Source organism: Leucopleurus acutus (genome assembly GCF_964270905.1).
Source record: "Leucopleurus acutus genome assembly, chromosome: 2".
Classification (NCBI taxonomy): domain Eukaryota; kingdom Metazoa; phylum Chordata; class Mammalia; order Artiodactyla; family Delphinidae; genus Leucopleurus; species Leucopleurus acutus.
This window is the reverse complement of record NC_139143.1, coordinates 95,600,353-95,620,627: the sequence shown is the minus strand read 5'-3', so window position 1 is coordinate 95,620,627 and position 20,275 is coordinate 95,600,353. Positions and strand designations below refer to the sequence as shown.

General features: G+C 43.0%; 1 protein-coding gene across 1 annotated transcript; it reads right to left on the bottom strand.

Moving 5' to 3' along the window:
- Nucleotides 1-12,015: 12,015 nt before the first annotated feature.
- WDR77 (WD repeat domain 77) lies at nt 12,016-20,187 on the bottom strand. Its single transcript, XM_082833262.1, has 10 exons — nt 20,052-20,187; nt 19,605-19,790; nt 18,678-18,819; nt 18,350-18,399; nt 15,889-15,959; nt 15,698-15,752; nt 15,164-15,235; nt 14,454-14,562; nt 13,844-13,912; nt 12,016-13,258 (listed from the first exon to the last, which is right to left on the bottom strand). The coding sequence occupies exons 1-10, from the start codon at nt 20,164-20,166 to the stop codon at nt 13,099-13,101; spliced, it is 1,029 nt and encodes a 342-aa protein (XP_082689388.1). The 5' UTR covers nt 20,167-20,187; the 3' UTR covers nt 12,016-13,098.
- Nucleotides 20,188-20,275: the final 88 nt, after the last annotated feature.

Below are 20,275 nucleotides of genomic sequence, written 5' to 3'. Positions count from 1 at the left end.
ATTAGGGATGGCACAGGAGTTTCCTCCCAGAGCAGGGTTCTCAAACTCAAATGCTGACAGGCAGGTAATGTAAATCGGTGAAGTGGACACAAGAGAATAGTTTACTTTCCACTTGATTAGAATAACGGGTCAAGTCCAGTGACACACTTCAACTTCTCTTATCAGGAGACAACAGAGATTGGTATGAACAGGGACAGAATAAGTAGCCACTAATTTCTGCCTTGCAGTGAAATAGAACCAATCTTTTGGAGGATTCTTCAATTTCTCAAGAGAAGACAGAAATCTGAATTTTTGTATGAGTCAACAATGTTTGAGCCAGTATAAGAGCCAATGGTGACACTGTCATGAGAGGTGTCATGAAACTAAGCAATATAATGAAACCAGTTTTGGACACCTGGGAGCCAATTTTTTAAAAATATAACAATAATATGAAGGATAAATAGCATAGATCTATACTCCAGTGTTTTCATGATCTACCAGTTTTCTTTTCTGCTATCGAGGCTCTCAGATCATGAGTAGGTCCCATATTTCAGGGTGTGAACCTCAATCAGGGGGAACCAGAAACTGGATGTTCTCAATGTATCCACGATGTTCATCCTCTTGGAGACTTACACAGCTCACCTAATCCACATGCCACTGAGGTGCTAACCAGATGTCAATATAATAAATGACACTGGGAAGTAACAATGACTAGTGGTTGAACTCACTTCATTTCCAATATGAAGAAACTAGGAAAGTTTAACTTGTATCAGCAGGTTGCTTGGATATCATGGAATAAGAACAATAAGTTGGTATAGAATGTTTAGGGCAAGGATATTTCACTGAAACTTGGGAAAGCCAGAGAACACCCCACCCAACAGAGGCTGTGTCTCCATTTGTTCAGCCCTCTTTGCCTTCCTTTATGTATTCAATGAATATTCACTCAGCACAGGCCAGGCCCTGATAGGCACCCTGGGTATGTGGTGATGAAGACAGTTTCTGCTCAAGAAGCTTCTAGTCTAGTGAGCACATGGATCACATCCTCCAGAGCTAGTGTGTGTCTCTCTCGTATCTCTTCGATGAGTGCAGTGGAAATCACATGAGTTTTGTTTCTAAACAGGATTGAGATTCAGTTCCTGCCTGCACTGTCATTACGTCCCACCTGCATGTTCAATGCCACCCTCCATACCTTGAGCTAATATTAACCAGAATCAGGAGATAATTAAGTCCCTGAATGCAGTGCTAGATCAGATTTGGCAACATCTCGCACCATTGGTAGATTACCCCTGGTGCGGTTTCTAACTCTAGTGACCAAGCTCTTACTTGTTTCCCAATTCCCAGCCCATGTGCCTTAAGTCTTGTTTCTGGGTCTCTGCTTTGATTTCTCTTCCTGGTTTATAACTGTAGGCACCAGTTGTTTCCTAGGGGCTGGGTCCTGACTCATTCTTGCCAGGCTCCTGGGGCCTTACTGCCTGTCTTTTAAGACCACCCTGATGTGAATGCCTGCTTCTCTCTGCTTCTAAGTCTCCCTTCACCCCACCTCCTGCACATCACTGAGATTTCCCACGAGGTTTGTGCCCTTCCACCCAGACTCCTGCCAGGAGCACTAGCTGTTCATGCTGTACCCATCACAGGGCCAGATCTGCCTGCCAACTGAACCTCCTTCACCTGCACCTGGCTCAGTGTTCTGGGCTCCTAGTCTGCTGCAGTGGGCAAGGCTGGATCCCAGACTTCCCTCTTCCATACATTCAAAAGTGACTAATGATGCTGAGAAGAATGGCAAGATATAACAATGGATGCCCAGGAGTGACGTCTGCTTCATTCAGGGATGACTGTGCCAAAGAATTGGCAACTAAGCCTCTGTGTGTAGGAGATGATGAACAGTGAAATGCTGAGTGAGGGTCAGGTTGAAAGTCACTGTGCCACGTCGCACTGCTCGCTCCCAATCCTCCTCCTTGGGTTCCCGCTGTCAAAAGTACGACCGTTGCTTTGTATTTTCACACACCCACCCAGATGCTTAGGAAACACTCCTTCCCAATGCTCAGCCTGTTCTCACGAAATGAGAAGAGGCACGTACAATACCTTTTAGTTGGCTTGCTGAAGAAATCCCCACTGCAGCACAACCTCTTCCACATTCTACACACTCAACTAGATGAAGGCAAGATCACAGACGTGAAGAGCTGTGGGTTTAACAAAGCATTTGACCAAACTTTTCATGATTCTCATGTGGAAGAATTGGAGAAGTATGACTCGAACAAAAGCAATTGGTTGAATAACATAAGAACACAAAGAGTGTTGACTCCAGATCAGTGTAAACTTGAAATAGCCTTACCACATCTCTAAAATGAAGGAGATAGACTAGAGCATTGTTTCCCAATATTTAATATAAAAGATGATTTTTGGTTGTACGTTAGGATTTTTTAATTTTAATATTTATGTGGTTTTTTGGGGGTTTTTTTGCAGTACACGGGCCACTCACTGCTGTGGCCTCTCCCGTTGCGGAGCACAGGCTCCGGACGCGCAGGCTCAGCGGCCATGGCTCACGGGCCCAGCCGCTCCGCGGCATGTGGGATCTTCCCGGACCGGGGCACGAACCCGTGTCCCCTGCATCGGCAGGCGGACTCTCAACCACTGCGCCACCAGGGAAGCCCCTATGTGTTTATTTTAATGTGTGTTATAAAATGTAATTATCCAAAAACGCCATTATTTCTTAGATATTATTTAAGTGTAAAACTTGAGGCAATTTGAAAAAGAATATTTTAATAAAGCAGTAAAGGTAACACTATTTATTCAATCTCCTTAGAAGTCATTTTGAGAACATCACAATCCTATAACCCAGCAACTTCACTTTTAGAAATCTGCCATGCAGACATATCTGCCCAAGTACGCAAAGAAAGTATGTTCACTGCAGGTTTATTTGTAACAACAAAAGACAAACAAAACAAAAGGGAAATCCCAACTGACTAAATAGCCATTATTTGGAGACATATAAATACGTTGCTACACATCCATGCAGTGGCCTCTTTCTTTACTTTTTAAGCCAGTTGTTCTCAATTGGGCAATAATTTGCTCCCCATGGGACACTTGGCAAAGTCTGGAGACATTTTTGGTTGTCACGATGGAGGCAGGGGTGCTACTAGTACCTAGTGGGTAGAAGCTGAGGATGATGCTAAACACCCTACAGAGCACAAGACAGCCTCCCACAGCAAAGAATAATCCAGTATTGATAATTAATAATCCCAAGGGTGAAAAAAAACCCAGTTAAAGCAGAGTTGCTTTCATTGTTGTTCTTGTTCTTTTAATTTCATCACAAACCAGAGATCAGGTATCTACTTACCCCTTATTACCCTAAATTTAAAATTAAATAACTATTTCATCTATTGTGAGCTCTTTTAGTCAGGATACGTGACTGATTTATCTTTGTAGGTCCAGAACCAGCAATTAAATGGTCTGACTTTGGAATGAATGAGCTAAGAAAAAGCACAGCCAAGGAGCACACTCTGGCTTAGAAAGAGGCAACTGGCCATTGTGGCCAGTTATAGAAGTAGGGATTGTAACAGCTATATTTTATATTACTTGTTTTTATCTTCCCATTTCCCTCCTGTTACTTTATATGAGGGCACTGTTGATGGCTAATTGTTTAGGTTTAAAGTGAAATTATGAACAAATGAACATCATCCCATGATGATAAATAGCTGATGGAACTTTGGGCATCTCTTGTGTTGAGGTCACGACATTTGACCTGCATTTCGGACAAGAGAGGACAGTAGAGGGCAAACAGGCTGGACCACAACAGATATTTTCCAATTGTCCCTCTATCTCCCCATCCTTCTCCACCTTGCTCTCTGCCCCTGCAAGTCAGTCTGTTTGGACTACATCCAATAGCTCAGTGGGCTCTGCCTAACAGAAGAGTAGAGGGAGGAAGGAGAGTGAGGTCAGGGTGTTTATTCCCCTAAGGATCACTCCCTGTGAGGTCACATCAAGATGACCATAACCCTCCTTCGAGGTTCACTGCTCCTCTCAAGGAAGACTGCTCGACCTGACTATCTCTTCTTCCAGTTTCAGGTAACCTCTCCCTGTAACAGCTCCACTCTTCTAGCCCTGGCTTCCTATACTAGCTCTATGATTCCCCTACACCACTCCCAAAACTCTGTAGTTAGTCTCTTTGTAAATAAACCCTCCTCACATTATCTTAATTTGAGTATACCCCCTGTTGTCCTTAGGACCCTGACTGACAGACCATATAATCTTGGATCATGTTGCTTAATCTTTATGAGCCTGTTTTCCCACCTATAACATTAAAATATTAATAATTATGTTTCAGAAAAGACAACCTACTGAATGGGAGAGAGATCTGCAAGTGATATGTCTGACCAGGGAGTAAATTCAAAAATACACAAAAAATTCAGCCAATTCAAAAAGCAAACAAATTAATTTAAAAAATGGGTGAAGACCTCAATAGACATTTTTCCAAAGAAGATATACAGATGGCCATCAGGCACGTGAAAAGATGCTCAACATTGCTAATCATCAGGGAAACGCAAATCAAAACCACAATGAGATATCACCTCACACCTGTCAGAATGGCTATCACCAAAAATACAACAATAATAAATGTTGGAAAAAAATAAATAAAAATAAAATAAAATAAATGTTGGCAAGGATATGGAGAAAATGGAACCCTAGTACACTTTTGGTGGGAATGTAAATTAGTACAGCCACCATGAAAAACAGTATGGAGGTTGTTCACAAAATTAAAAATAGAACTACCATATGATCCAACAATTCCACTCCTGGGTATGTATCTAAAGAAAATGAAAACACTAATTTGACAAAAATACATGCACCCCAATGTTCATAGCAGCATTATTTACAATAGCCATGATTTGGAAGCAACCTAAGTGTCCATCAACTGATGAATGGATAAAGAAGATGCGGTATATATGTACAATGGACTGTTACTCTGCCATCAAAAAAAATGAAATGTTGCCATCTGCAACAACATGGATGGACCTAGAGGGTATTATGCTTAGTGAAGTGAGACAAGGAAAGACTAATACTGTATGTTTTCACTTACATGTGGAATCTAAAAACAAACAAAAAATGAATGAATATAACAAAAGTAGTAATAATTACCTTTCAGAGTATCCAGATGATTAAAAGTATTACTTTAAATAGAGTGTTTAAAAGGTAAATACTCAAAAATATAATGCACTATTAACTATTTGCATTTGTTAGGTGCAACAGAAAACTCAACTAGAAGCAATTTAATCAAAATTAAAACTTATTAACTCACATTAAAAGAAATCCAAAAGAGGTGGCTTAATCAGCACTGCTTAATTCAGGTGTTCAGCACAATCATCCAGGACCCAAGTTCTTGATGTGTTTCTTCTCTAAAGGACATGGTCACCTGTACCTGAACAAAATCAAAGTCCTGTTGGTAAATATGGAGGAAGGAGGGAGAATAGTTATTCGACAGCCAACTGCGCCTGCTACAGTTATTAAAGTGTATGTTAATAAGCAGCTGCCCAACCTTTGGTGGCACATGAGAGTGGATGGGGCCCAGAAAGACTCTTGGGGAAGGGGGCGGGGGTGGAGTCAGCAGAGCAGGGTCAGAACAAGACAGAAAATACCCTTCATAGAAATCAACGAAGAGGGGCTGTTATTCCTGATGACAGTGATGACCTTGCAGGAAGATTCCCGTAACTCTGACAACAGCTTCTATTCACTTCCAACCTCACAGAACATGCAGCATTTTCCCCACTGGACCAAGACAGTAATTGTCAGGGTGGTGAGGCTGCAAACAGACACCAGCTCTGGCTAAATCAATCAAAACAGGAATTCAAAGGAAAGCCTGTAAGGCAACTTAGAATCAATGGGCATGTTGTAGAATCAGTCTGTTGTTTTTAATTGAGGTACAGTTGATTTATAATATTATATTAGTTTCAGGTGTACAACACAGTGATTCATTATTTTTATAAACTCCATTTAAAGTTATTACAAAAGAATGGCTATATGTCCCTGTGCTGTACAATATACCCCTGTTGATTATTTATTTTATACATAGTATTTTGTGTCTGTTAATCCCTTACCCCTATCTCACCTCTCCCTCCCTTCCTCCTCTGCACTGGTAACCACTAGTTTGTTCTTTGTATCTGCAAGTCTGTTTCTGTTTTGTTATATACATTCATTTGTTTTATTTTTTAGATTCCACATATAAGTAATAACACAGAGTATTTATTTTTATCTGTCTGATTTATTTCACTAAGCATAATACTCTCTAGGTCCATCCACATTGTTGTAAATGGCAGAATTTCATTTTATGGCTCAATAATATTCCATTGTATGTACGTACATCACATCTTCTTTACCCATCATCTGTTGATGGACACTTAAGTTGCTTCCGTACCTTGGCTATTGTAAATAATGCTGCTATGATCATTAGGGTGCAAGACTCTTCTCAAATTAGTGTTTTTGTTTTCTTCTGATACATACCCAGGAGTGGAATTGCTGGATCATATGGTACTTCTATTTTTAGTTTTTTTGAGAAACCTGCATGCTGTTTTCCATAGTGGCTCCGTCAATTCACAATCTCACACTGACAGTGTACTAGGGTTCCCTTTCCTCCACACCCTCACCAACATTTGTTATTTGTAGACTTTTTGGTGATAGCCATTCTAACAGGTGTGAGGTGGTATCTCATTGTGGTTTTGATTCGCATTTCTCTGATGATTAGTGATGTTGAGCAGTTTTTCACGTGTCTGTTGGCCATCTATATATCTTCTTTGTAAAAATGTCTATTCAGGCCTTCTGCCCATTTTTTAATTGGGTTCTTTGTTTGTAATAATGAATTATGAGAAAGAGAAATTAAGGAAACAATCCCATTTACAATCACATCAAAAATAAAAAAATACCTAGGAATAAACTTAACCAGGTATGTGAAAGACATATACTCTGAAAGCTATAAAACACTGATGAAGGAATTTGAAAATGATACAAAGAAATGGAAAGATATCCCATGTTCTTGGATTAGAAGAATTAACATTGTTAAAATGTCCATACTACCCAAAGCAATCTACAGATTTAATGAAATACCTATCAAAATACCAATGACATTTTTCACAGGACTAAAACAAGTAATCCTAAAATCTATATGGAACCACAAATGACCCCAAATTGCCAAAGCAACCTTGAGAAAAAAGAACTGCGCTGGAGGTATCACACTTCCTTAATTCAGGTGTTCAGAACAATAATACCACAAAGCTTGAGTACAAAGCTATGTTAATCAAATCAGTATGGTATTGGCACAAAAATCAGACACATAAATCAATGGAACAGGATAGAGACCCCAGAAATAAACCCACACACTTATTGTCAATTAATCTATGACAAAGGAGGCAAGAATATACAATGGAGAAAAGACAGTCTCTTCAATAAGTGGTGCTGGGAAAACTGGACAGCTACATGTAAAAGAATGAAATTACAACATTCTCTAACACCATATACAAAAATAAACTCAAAATGGATTAAAGACCTATATGTGAGCCTTGAAACCACAAAACTCCGAGAAGAGAACACAGGCAGAACACGCTTTGACATAAATAACAATATATTTTTAGATCTGTCTCTTAAGGCAAAATAATTAAAAGCAAAATTAAACAAAGGGGACCTAATCAAACTTAAAAGCTTTTGCACAGCAAAGGAAACCATCAACAAAATGAAAGGACATCTTACTGAATGGAAGAAAATACTTGCAAATGATATGACCTATAAGGAGTTAGTTTCCAAAATTTATAAACAGCTCATACAACTCAGTATCAAGAACCAGTCTTAAAACACAGTCAGGATCCAAGAAAGACTATTTATTTTTAAAAAAAAGACTGCCGGGGTCCTGCCATGGAAAGTCTGGTTAGAAAGTTCCACTGGTGGGACTGGTGCTGCTGCCACTGGGCTGTCACTCGTCATTGCCAGATACCCATTCTTTGAATCTTTGCTGCACTACCTCCAGATTTAAGTCCTACATGGGAGTAGCCAAATGGCCAAGCCTAGTTCAGCTGCCTACACCCTGGTGGCTTAGGTCAAAGAAAAAAACAAAACAAAACCCAGGCCCCTTTAAGCTTCCATAGTCTCCCCTCCAAAGCACATCAGTGGAATCCATTTCAAAAGCGCATCCAACACATTACTTCGCTGTTTGAGATCTTCAGCATGGCTCACAGCACCCACCATCCAGCGGCAACCAACCTCATCTTTTATCCTGCACCCCCACCTCCATATTTAGCTCTAGCTGCAGTGACCTCCTTCTCTAGAAAGCTCTAAGCTCCTTCCACAGCAGGACTCACACGGCCACTTCCATCAGGAATTCTTCCCCAGCCCCAAGCATCAGCTAACTCACATCCAACCTTTAGGACTCAATCCAAATGTCACTTCATCAGGGAAGATTTACCACTTCTTCATGTCTGGCTATCATCCTTCTGTTTAGCAACCTTTATTTCTTTTGGCTAGCACTGAAACATTATTTCCTTCCTGTCTCTCTAGACTAAGCTGCTGAAGTGTGGACTGACCATGTCTGTCTTGCTCACTACCACACACAATGCCCAAAAGCTTCTGATACACCACAGCTGCTCACTCTTGAATGGCTGGTGACTTCCCTGCCTGGTTCCTGACCCATCTAGAATTCTCAGTAGATAAAGCCAATGCTTCTCAAACTTTAACATGCAGGAGTCACTGGGGAAGTTGTGAAAATATACTCTGATTTCGGAGGTCTGAACATTCTGCCCTTCTAACAAGTTCTAGGTGATGCCAATGCTGCTGGTGCACAGACCACACTTTGAGGAGCAAGTCAACACCTTATGAAGTCAAATGATAAGCCAGACACATAGCACAAACACTGCACGATTCCACTCATAGAGGTACCTAGAATAGTCAAGTTCATAGACCTGAAAGTAGAATGGTGGTCGTCAAGGTCCTGGAGAAGGAGAGTTATTGTTCAGTGAGCACAAAGTTTCAACTTGGGATGATGGATGGTGGTTGCACAATGTGAATGTACTTAATGCCAGGGAACTGTACGCTTAAAATGGTTAAAATGGTAAATTTTATATTTTGCCATATGTTTTTTTAAAAAACAACTTAAGAAAAACAAACAAGGCCCACGTTGGCCCTGCCAAGTACAGACTGCAACAGGGGCCCAGGAATGGTGTGGGGCACCCAGCCTGTGTCTCCAGGTGCCGAGGTCAAAGGTAGCATTAATGCTAACTCTGCCAGGCAAATTGACATTGGATAATGGTCAGGGGCCTGTACATGAGCCAGTTTCTATCCTAATCAGAAGGTTTCTGTGAGAGACAAGTTGCTTGTTAAAGATCTGGCAGAATTTGAAGCTGATATACTTACACATGTAAAGTACATTTTCTGATTCAAACAAGCTTCATTCCTTTCAGCTGAGATCCTAGATAAGGGTTACCATTGGAGTGGACAATTTTAGTTTGAAGTTCCTAATGCTTATAACATGGTGCCTCCCAAAGTGAAATATACCAGAATCTGACAACCAACATCACAGTGACAATGAGATGTCTACATTCACTGAAGGAACTTGCACCCAGTAGCACTGGCTTTCCCACCAGAAAGTTGAAAGGATGGTGTTTGGGGGTGAAACCCTTTACTTACTGACCTTTTGAATTCTGACGATCTCTTATATACTGAAGAAGCAGAACATCATTTACAAGACAAGGAGAGTTTCCAGAATACGTTGAGGACTACATTAAACCTTACTCTAGATGATAAAAGATTTTACGATCAGTGACTGTATCTATAACTTAAAATGAGTTAACGCTTCCTGTCCTGATCTTTGCACCTCCTTCACTCCCTGGATTGCACTAGTCCTACGACCATGTAATGAAGAGGAAAAACTCCACAACTGCCCGTTTTTGATGGAGAACTCAATAAGAAAATGTGTTTGGGGCTCAAAACTGGTCTGCTTCCTTTACTTTTCCAAAATCAAGCTATATAGACTGCTGATGCTCTTGAGAGATTTTAATTACATCAAAATAGAGACTAGAGCTTCCTCACCCTTTTTCCAAACAAAATCAGTTCCCTGCACAAGTGATTCTAAATTTCAGTGTGACCCAGATATTGGCAGTAAGAAAGTTGCTACGAATGGTGATTTGATATGAATTCTTTCAGCTTCTTTCACATATGTTGGCTCTCTTTAGGTGCCCTAAAACTTCCCTAGGATGCATACAAATATTTGATGTACGTCTTACTGAAAGAAATGCTTATGTAAGTATAGTTTGGAACAAACCTTTTTTTTTCTATTCTTTTAGTTTGTAGATACAGTTAAGTCAAACAACTACAGAAATACAAAGAATATGAAAGCACATTGCTCATATTGTCCAAATGCAACAAGAAATCTGCATTTTACAAATCAGAGCCCTTTACTTTTGGGTCTAGATGTGGCAAGAGTTTTGGAGCCCTCTGTAACTGAGTGATTAAAAAATAAACTACAGAGGGCTTCCCTGGTGGCGCAGTGGTTGAGAGTCCGCCTACCAATGCAGAGGACACGGGCTCATGCCCCGGTCTGGGAAGATCCCACATGCTGCGGAGCGACTAGGCCCGTGAGCCAGGGCCGCTGAGCCTGCGCGTCCGGAGCCTGTGCTCCGCAGCGGGAGAGGCCACAACAGTGAGAGGCCCGCATACCGCAAAAAAAATACAAATAAACTACAGGGACCCTCCCACACCCACCGTCCCAATCTCCTGCCCTTTCTGTAATGCTGCCCAGAGGAAACATGGCTGGGAGTCCAGAGCAGTCAGAGCTTGGGTGATTTTGCTGCCTCAATGCGACTGTGGATCAGCAGTTAATGCCTATAGAGCTGGTAATTGACCAGCCTCCTACCGTCCTATAGGGCAGGACAGATCTTGGAGAACCAGCCTGATGTCTGGAGCTACCTGAAACAGTACTTGAGCCAACCTCAGTGTTTGTTGTTCTGAGCACCAGAAATCAGAGGTGGAATATAGTCGGTCAGGTTAGTGGACTTCACAGTAAGAATAAGGATAGGAAAATGGACTTACTCCAGCAATTGGATATTTGAACCAGTGAAATTAAATGCAAAATATATGCTTGTATGGTTTTAAACAAAGAAAACAAAATGAGCCCATTTCCACCTGTGGTGAGCAAATCTGTGCTCACTCTACTGAAACTACTCCCAAGTCAATGGCCTAGTAAACAGCACTGCATGTGATACTGCATTTCTGATTATTTTGAGGTCACCTTCTATTTTGAACCATCTTTTTTTTTCTCACTGTTATAGACACATTCAATCACAATTGTGAGGGTCATTCCTACTGTGACTTCGATTACATTTGCAAATGTCTTGGTGATGATCATGAATAGATGTGAATTGCTTGCATCAGCACAGATCTATCTGAATCTAAACTAATATTTTTTACATTAAGTAACATCGTTCTTCAAACTCTAGGTTTTCCTTCGCTGATGTCATTTTAACCACCTTGACATATTATATTCATTTCCTTGGACTCTTATCTCTTGCACTGACTTTTCTCTCTACCATTCTTCAGTCCATGAGGAACATGCCCATGAAAATTTAATTCCTACCCACCTCACCCTCTACCTCACTTTCTCTAAGTGATCACAAATTTTAAGCTTTTACCGCTGGGAAGAACTTAAGTGTTTCTACCAACACATCCTATTACCTCCCAAGAAGTTACACTTACGAACAGTGAGGGCTTCAATTCCATCTTCCCCCAGACCCGACAGTTAGATCATATGACAACAAATTCCCATGTTTTTACTCCAGGGTAATTGTGAGAACAGAGCTCACGCTCAGCAAGGGTGAAACACAGAAGCTTTACTTACAAATACTTTGCCCATGAAACTGCCCCAGTTTCATAATATTTTAGCTAAACGAAACTTGCAAAACACAAAGGACATAATTGATTTAATTTAGTTTCAATACAATCAGTAATTGATCCATAACTTCTAAGTGGCAGTAGCCACCAACCAAGTAACCAAATATTTACCTTAAGTTCCAACTAGCTACTCTGGGGGGCTGGGGAAGCACCCAAAAAGTAACAGGCTATAAGAGATACCCCGATGACTCACATAAGTAGCAGGTCTAACGGCACATCACATACACGCTTCAAAAGACAAGCCAACAATGAATCAACTTTTTATTTCACTGACTGGTACTTCCGATTCTTTCTCTGATGCCGAATTCAAAATTTTCAGAGTCCCCCAAAATAGCATTTAGGCTTCCTATATCCAGAAACAGGGGCCCAGAGGCAAAAAAGGTCAGGCCCCAGACTGTTTTCAGGTGGGAAAGTGGCAGACATTCCTATGCAAGTCTGTGTCAGTTTTTAATTGAAATGCCTTTAAGCTCTCCATCCTGAAACTCTTCTATGGCACCTATGACAGAAATACACTCATCTCTCATATACACAACTCCATGGGGGTCGGGGGTAGGGTGGGGGCATTACACAGGTACCAGCCAAACTTCTTATTAAGCCAGAAACTGGACTTCTGGCTCAGTTTAATAACAAGGGATGCGCAGAACTGTGGTGAGTGTCCTGGCTCTTCCTCAAGGTGAGCTGGGCTGGATGTGAATGGAAGCACTGCCCATGACAAAGGTGAATTTAAGCTCTATAAAAAAATAAAATTGTTCCTATCTCTATGAGCTGCTTCCAAGAATCCAGGGATGCCCACATCCCATACCTCATACAGACATGGCCCAAATTCCTCATGCAAAGCTACGTGGGAAGCATAAAATCTTTTGTTAACTTTGGGGTGGGTGCGGGGCGGGGGGGGGGGGAATGGGGATTGGGCCTTGGGAAAGATGCGGGATGGATTTTTTATTCCCCCCATCAACAAAAACTATTTACCCACATACACACTCAGATACATACATATCCATGTTCAAGGAAGTTTTTCTTCCCTGGCTACAGGACCCCAGAATCCAGCCTACCCCAGGCTGAGAGACAATGCCTATTAACTGCACAGATCTGGTGTACCAACATACTGTAAAAGGCTCCTGTGTTGTCTCACCAACTGAGAGGGAAGGGGCAAAGGGAGTGGATACTCATTGGGGATTTGCTTTTTGTCTGAAATCCAATCTACTCAGCAACACTCTTAGGTCCAGGCTCTGGGAGAGGTTCTGTGGGCACGATATGGTGGATGACCTGATGGTCCCAGCCCACCGTGGTAAGAAGGGAGTGATTGAGCGGGGACCAAGTAGCATCTCTCACAAAGTCTCTGTGGGCTCGGCTTCTAAACCTACAAGAGAACAAAGAAAAGTGTGGGCATAGTAAGAGACAGAGGAAAAAGCAGAAATGGAAAGAAGAGACCCAACACACCCAGGGCACACTTCACCATATATATGGCCCAGTCACCAGCATAGTGGTGTAGCTACCCACAGAAGACTTCATCATCCAGTCTAGGACCCTATATTCATAGAAGAAATGATAGCTAGACCAAGGGTGGTGATATGAGCCAGTATCAGACAGCATCTCATGGCAAAGAAGGAAGTACAATCAGATCTTCTGTCTGGTGCCTTTCACCCTATAGCAGGTTGCATTTCCTACATGAGGTTCTTTTTGTGGAAAGGGTAGACCGTCTCCTTCTGGGAGTCAGTCGGAATGCCAGGCTCAGAAATCACACCCACCACCACATTCCTCCTCTACCAGGGACAGAGCTGGTTGTGAGTCAGCCCCCAGAACAGGGAGACAGTCAGCAGTCGGCCTGCTTCCATCACCAAGTCTCCTTGAAAGAGACAACCCAGTTTTCCAAAGAGAAAAAGGACCCAGCCACGTGTTGCTCCCCTCCCTGATTCCTGATCACAGGGCTCCACGGCACACTTACACCTCAGAAAGGCCTGAGTCCAGCACAGCAAGGGAGCAGTCTTCACTGACAGAGGCCAGGAAGGGAGCACTAGGAGACAAGGAGGAGGTTGGGAAACATAAAGCCCATGGTTCTCAAGACAAAACCTGACTGGGCAGTCCCCAAAGCCCACCTAAAATGATCAGAGAAGGTGGCTTGATCCCCACTTTGGGTTAAGGCCTGGCTACCACTCAAGTCTAGGCACAAGTTCCAAGGAAAGATGAGGAAAATGGAGCAAAGTCAGGGTTGACAGCCATCCTGGCAACTAACCATCCCATCTAGTCCCTCCCTGTAGCTTCAGTGATGATCCAGAAACACAGGCTTTCCAACCACACAGCCCTACAAGCCCGCAGTATTAATCATTTTGGGTGTCGGGCAGGAACAAGACCATATTTTAGCCATTTGCAGTCAGAGACCATACAACCCCAAAAATGGACTACAGTCTTAAGAGATCTTTCACATTCCAAAACCTCAGCTACAACAGTGCCTGCTTTAAGGAGCTACCCAATCAGCTAATGCTACGTCAACACAAGCATCCCCCCTCATTCTTCCTATTCATACCCACCAGGCCCTTGATGACAAAGGACAGTACCTGTGCGGGGAGAACACCAGCCCAGTGACACACTGGGAGTGCACAGCTGAGCTGAGGGCACAGCTTCCACTCTTGGTGTCCACAAGGGACACAGTCCCATTCTCATCACCTGAAGGAAAGAGGGAGTACATCACAGAGGTTACGAGCATGGGCTGTGGACTCAGCCAGATCTGGATTTGAATGCTAGGTCCTCCATCCTGAACAAGTTAACCACCCTAAGCATTACAGAGAAACATTACAGAGCAAGGGAAGAAACTGAGCATCAGCTTCCTCTTTGGTAAAGTAGGAATAACTAGTCATTTGGGGGTTCTGGAAATTAAATTAATGGATGACATAATCGTTATCATAAACTATGTCACCACACACACAGCCATATCACCGTGTTAATGCAACTGTCCGTACTATACAACCATATTCCCCATGTAGCAATCCACTTGCTTTGCGGCCCACTGACTTCTAGCCATGAATACAAGAGCCACAGCAAAGAGTCAGGAATCAAATCTACGAGGGCAAAAATCACCATGTTCTCCAAAGCTAAACTAAAACCACTTTGGGATCATCCCACCTCCCTACACCCCCATTAATATAATTCACCTTGCGCCCAGGTGTGCTGATGAGACTGAGCAGCCAGAGTCTCGAATTATGGGGTCAGCTCTCTGGCTCATCCTCCCCTTCCCAGAGTCAACACACAGTTCGACATGCTGCCTTACCAAAGACAAAGACTTCACTCTGCTGAGGATGCCAAGCCAGGGAGGCGGGAAGGTAGCCAGAGGCACTGCAGCCTGCAAAGGGAGGAAGAGGGGTCTGGAACGAGACTCCGAGCCCAGTTCTGAGCCGAAGCTTCCCAGGTGAAGTCACTCGAAATCCCAGGAGCACCTTTATTCAGTGTCCCAAGCCCTGCTAAGGCAGTCCTGTCCTCATCCTTGACCCTCACAACCTACATCTACCCATCAGCCTCCTGCCCTTTCCAGACGTGAGTCACGGGCAAGTTTCAAAACAAAGCATGAAGATAACAGCTCTGACCCCTTTGTTCACCCATCCAGGAAATGTAAGTGACCCACCCAGTAACTAGTCCTTCCTCTTGGGACCCACTGCACACAATGTGCCTCAGTGGCAAAGAAAGCAATTGTGTCATTTTGTCAGTGACTGGGCATCTGGCAGCTTTGCCTCTGACTCTGGCCAAGGAAAGCCTCCTCCAGGTGGGTTCCTAGTATCACTCTCCCACCACTGGCTCTCAGACTCACCCATCTGTGATGCTGGCTTGGGACAGCGGGTATCCCACAGTAAAATCCTACTGTCCTAAAAGAAGGAACAGAAAAAGGGCTTCACAATCCAAAGAAGCAGCTGCTGGCCAGAAGCCCTCCACACTAGACTTAGGTCTAAAGGGTCTGAGTGCGGTTAGGATGTGGGAAGGGAAAAAGAGATTATATCTCACCTCACCACATGAAAGAAACACAGAATCCTTGTGGGGAGAGGCAGCAACACAGGTGACCTGCCCAGAGTGAGCTGTAAAGGAGACAGAACAAGAAATAAGACAGAGAAGATGCAGGCATTACTATCAAGCAGCCCAGACACTATGAAGGGGTAGGAGGGAGGGTGTGAGAAATAGGCCTAGTCTCATGATGCAAATTAACAAATCCTGTGAGCTTTTTGGATTAGATGAAACCTAAGAGGAAATGTTGATGTCATTATAAAAACTCAAAAGGCCTGGAGAAAAACGAATCACTAAAGACATGAAAGCTAAATTAAATGCTGAATAAGAACAGGAGAGGAATTTACAGTAAAGACATCCTAGAATAGCAGTAGCACACATGCCTCCAGGTAGCATACAAAGACTTCTGAGGGAGTTCTGGACACTGCGAGTTTTAAGGGAATTTCTCTAATGTTCTTCTTCCATATTGAACTGAGAAGCTGCCTATAACCTGCCAGCAGTGCTGACCTCTACTCTCACAGTCACCCTTCTCCCATGTGTAGAAGAAATACACACCTCTCACCCACCCCAAACCTTACCATGATGCTCAGGAGTATAAAAACCTAAGGCATAAAACAAAAGGGGCTTTTCCTGAGACAAAGAAAGAGCACTTGTGTAAAATTCTGTGAAGGAGGCTGGCCTTTCTCAGCCACACCACAAACACAAGTGTGGTTCTGTGACTGATCTCTTCTCTTTAATAATGAGAATTTTGAAACATATGACAAGTGGTTGTCATAAGGACATACACAAGCTTATCTGAATTTAAAAATGAAGTCAGACTTTTTCTGACTGAAAGTTAAGTCCCACTTGGCCAACTGGCTTAACAGTGCATATGGTTTTTGGCAGTTAGGTTATTTGGTAGATGTTTTACATAAATTAAATGAGCTTAATCTGCAAATCCAAAATGTTGACAAACATATATTATAAAAGTGTACAATAAATGACATGGCCAGATATAACTTTCTTTGCAACTAGTTAAATTTAAATTAGATACTAATTTTAAAATGTGTGAGAGGGTACACTTTTTCAAAATTCTTTTAGGGCTACATGCTAAAAATGTTAAAGGTCTCCGCTAAATGTTAATTACAGGCTGTGGAAACCAACTTCTCCAAGTGATTTAACCAGACTTTCTGAGATAGTCTGAATGTGGCTCTGCCCTGAGACAGAAGTGTGGGCTCAAACTACCTTCCATAGAATCCATGGAAAGCCAACACGAGGAAAAGGAATGTATTGCTCACTTGAGAAAAGCAAAGCTTTGGGACAAACACCATGGGGGAGTACAAAAGATGAAAAAAAAATATGTGGTTCCTCTGCCCTCAAGGAATTTGGAATCAGTGGGGGGAATAAGAATAAACACAAAGAACTAATTAAAAAGGCTGAAAGGAACAAGTGCTGAAAAAGAGTTATTTAGCATTGACCAGAAAAACACATCCTAAGTCTAGGAAACAAAAGGCAAGTACAGCAGACTTTGAGCACTGACATTTTAACATTATTGTCTAACTATCTGCAAGTGACCATGAAGCTCCAGGAGATATATGAGTTTATGATTTTGCTTCGCTCATATCTGAATCACGCACTTTGAAGTTAGAACTGGCAGAGAAAGGCACTTAGTCACTGGGGGAACCAGTGATCACCCATATCTACATCTCTTAGCCACACACACATTAACGCTCTATACATTATCTTCATTAAGATTTGGTATCTTCATGAGGAATGGCTCCCAAAATAAAGTCAACTGCTAGTGCTGCTAATGAAAGTGAGCAGAAAAAGGAACATTAATAGAAAGTGATGGTTCTTACCAAAAAAATGAGATTTTATAGAGGTGAATATTCAAAAGTTCAAGATTCACAAGTATCAGGGTTTATACTTGGAGAATGCCAAAGATCTACTGTGATCGGGTTTAGATAGCATGGTATGCTTGAAGGAGTGACAGGAAAAAGGCTTGAATGCCAGGACATGACCATGAGATTTTAACCTGCAAGCCACAAGAAACCAATGAAAGACTAAAGATTACAGGTAGAACAATGAGATGAGTGCCACCGTCTGTAATAAGATAAAGCCTGAAAGTAAATGGGAGCATAAGAAATGGAACGGAAGGTCACTGACGAAATGGAAAAAGACTCCAAAGAACTTGGGGACCAACTGATAGTGGGAAACAGGAGGAGTGGAAGAGGACTGGGATTTTCAGCCTCAGGTGACCAAGAAGGTGGTGAGGCTGTCAATAAAAAAAAAAATATAGGGAAATTATGAAAAGGGCTAGAATCGACATTGGAGCCTGACCGTAGTTTTGGAAGAAATATACTACCAGGTAGGAGAGCAAAGAATTGATATCACTAACATGCAAGCAAAGTTCAAAGAGTCCAAAGGGGAGAATAAAAACAAAACAGCCAAGGCCAGGACTGAAAAGGAAAGAACATGCACTCACCTCGGTATGAGTTCAGAATCATCTGCTGAGCAAGGTCCCAAACTTTGATGCTAAGAAGCAAAAGGAAACAGAGACTTAATTTGACCTACACTACCTACATAAAAACGTGTGTTCAAATAAGAACGCCCTATGTCTTTGCCTACTGGACTTCTGGTACAGCCTACTTTTACCATGGATTGCAAAAATCTCTAAGAAAACCTTATAGGCATGTCATAATTAGTCACTGGGTTCTTATAATGAGCCCAAAACATAATTTAATGAGGCTAATATGATGCTAAAGACACCCAAAGGAGGCCCAGAAACAGGAGCAATGAGAGGAGGGACCCACCAGAAGTCTTTGCTACCACTGACAGCTTGCATGCCAGAGCTTAGGACACTGACTGTAGACACGATGTCATCGTGCTCATACTTGCAGAACTTGCTGACAATTAGTGTCTCATTCTCATCCAGCTCCCACAATTCAACAGCACCTGTTGGGGGTGGGGAGTAGGGTGAGGGAAACAAGCTTGGATTATGCCAAGACAGAAATTTGCTTCCAGGATTCTAAGCTCTCAGGAGACAAGGAGGAAATCTCCCCAATCATCTGAGTAGCACAGAGGCCGTATGGTTAAATATTCCCAGTTATTTGGACACTAAAGTATTTGTTGAACAATTTGAAAAAATGTCTTAGAGTCATAAAAATATGTTGAATAACATAAAAATATGCTGTACAGTGACTAAGTATAGAAAATCATCAGATAGCTGCCCTGAATATAGAGTGTTCAAGCTCAATCGCCAGAGAGGCTCAATCTTTAATGTCCCACACTTATCCTTCCATGCAATGCCTGCCAACGTCCATATTCTGATTTCTTTTTTTTTTAATGTCAAAGCCTCCATTGCTGAGACTGACATTCAAGGCAAAGAAAGCAGAATAAAGGCATTTAAGAATAAAATGGGAAGAAATGGAAAGAGCACAGATTGGCCTCGGCATCATCTTTAAGATCAAGATTATCCTTGGTTTGGGGTTGGGTGGATACAGAGAAGAAAAATAGTTCCAATTAATTTCTTAATTTTGTTATGGATTATACTAGGAATTTCCACCAAACAATTTGGAATCTTGGGGAAGGTATTTCCTACCTACACAGTTACTCTCCTTCGGGACCAACACCCTCAAGCTCCCCCCAGCACTAAGTATGGGATTTTAAAAATTGAGCACAGCCCGACCTATACCCATGGCCTCCATCCCACCTGTAAGGTTGAGGAGAAAGTGACTCACCTGAATCGGAAGCCACTAGGATACCTCTGTCCCCTACCCAAGTGAGGTCAGCCACTCCGGCCTCCGTCTGGACTCCAGCGGAGCAGAAACCTTCGTTGGGGGCGGCACAAGGGTCCTTGAAAAGCCAGAGGGAGCCAGCCCAGCAGCGGCCACTCAGGCTAGAAGCCCCGAGCAGAAGCGCCCCATCTAAGGGAGATACAAGTTGTCAGCGCGTGAGGAGTGGAAGGGCTAATCTCCCTGGTGACCGCCCAGCAGCCAGCTGGCCAGGTCTGGATCGAAGCCCAGGAACGCCGAGCACGGCTGGGGACTGAGCTCAGCGACGCGAGGCAGGGGTGAGGATGGCATGCGGGGTAAGCGGGGGGCTGGGGGAAGGCTGGAAGGTTTAGTCCCGGGAAAGGGCATTCGGGGTGGGGTGAGGGAACTCCCAGACCCAGGACCTAGGCTCACCCGACCGGTACCGCGCAGCCTCCAATTGCCGCTCCATACAGGCTGGTGCATTAGGGGGAAGGTTCCACTCCCGGGCCTCCGGGGGCACTAGCGGGGGCGGGGTTTCCTTCCGCATCTCCACGATTCCAACTCCAACCTAGACCCAAACTGGACGCCCGCCGGAGACTCAGCTCCGCGAGCCACCACGTGGCCCCGCTATAGGCCTCCGCCCCTCTGGCCAGGCT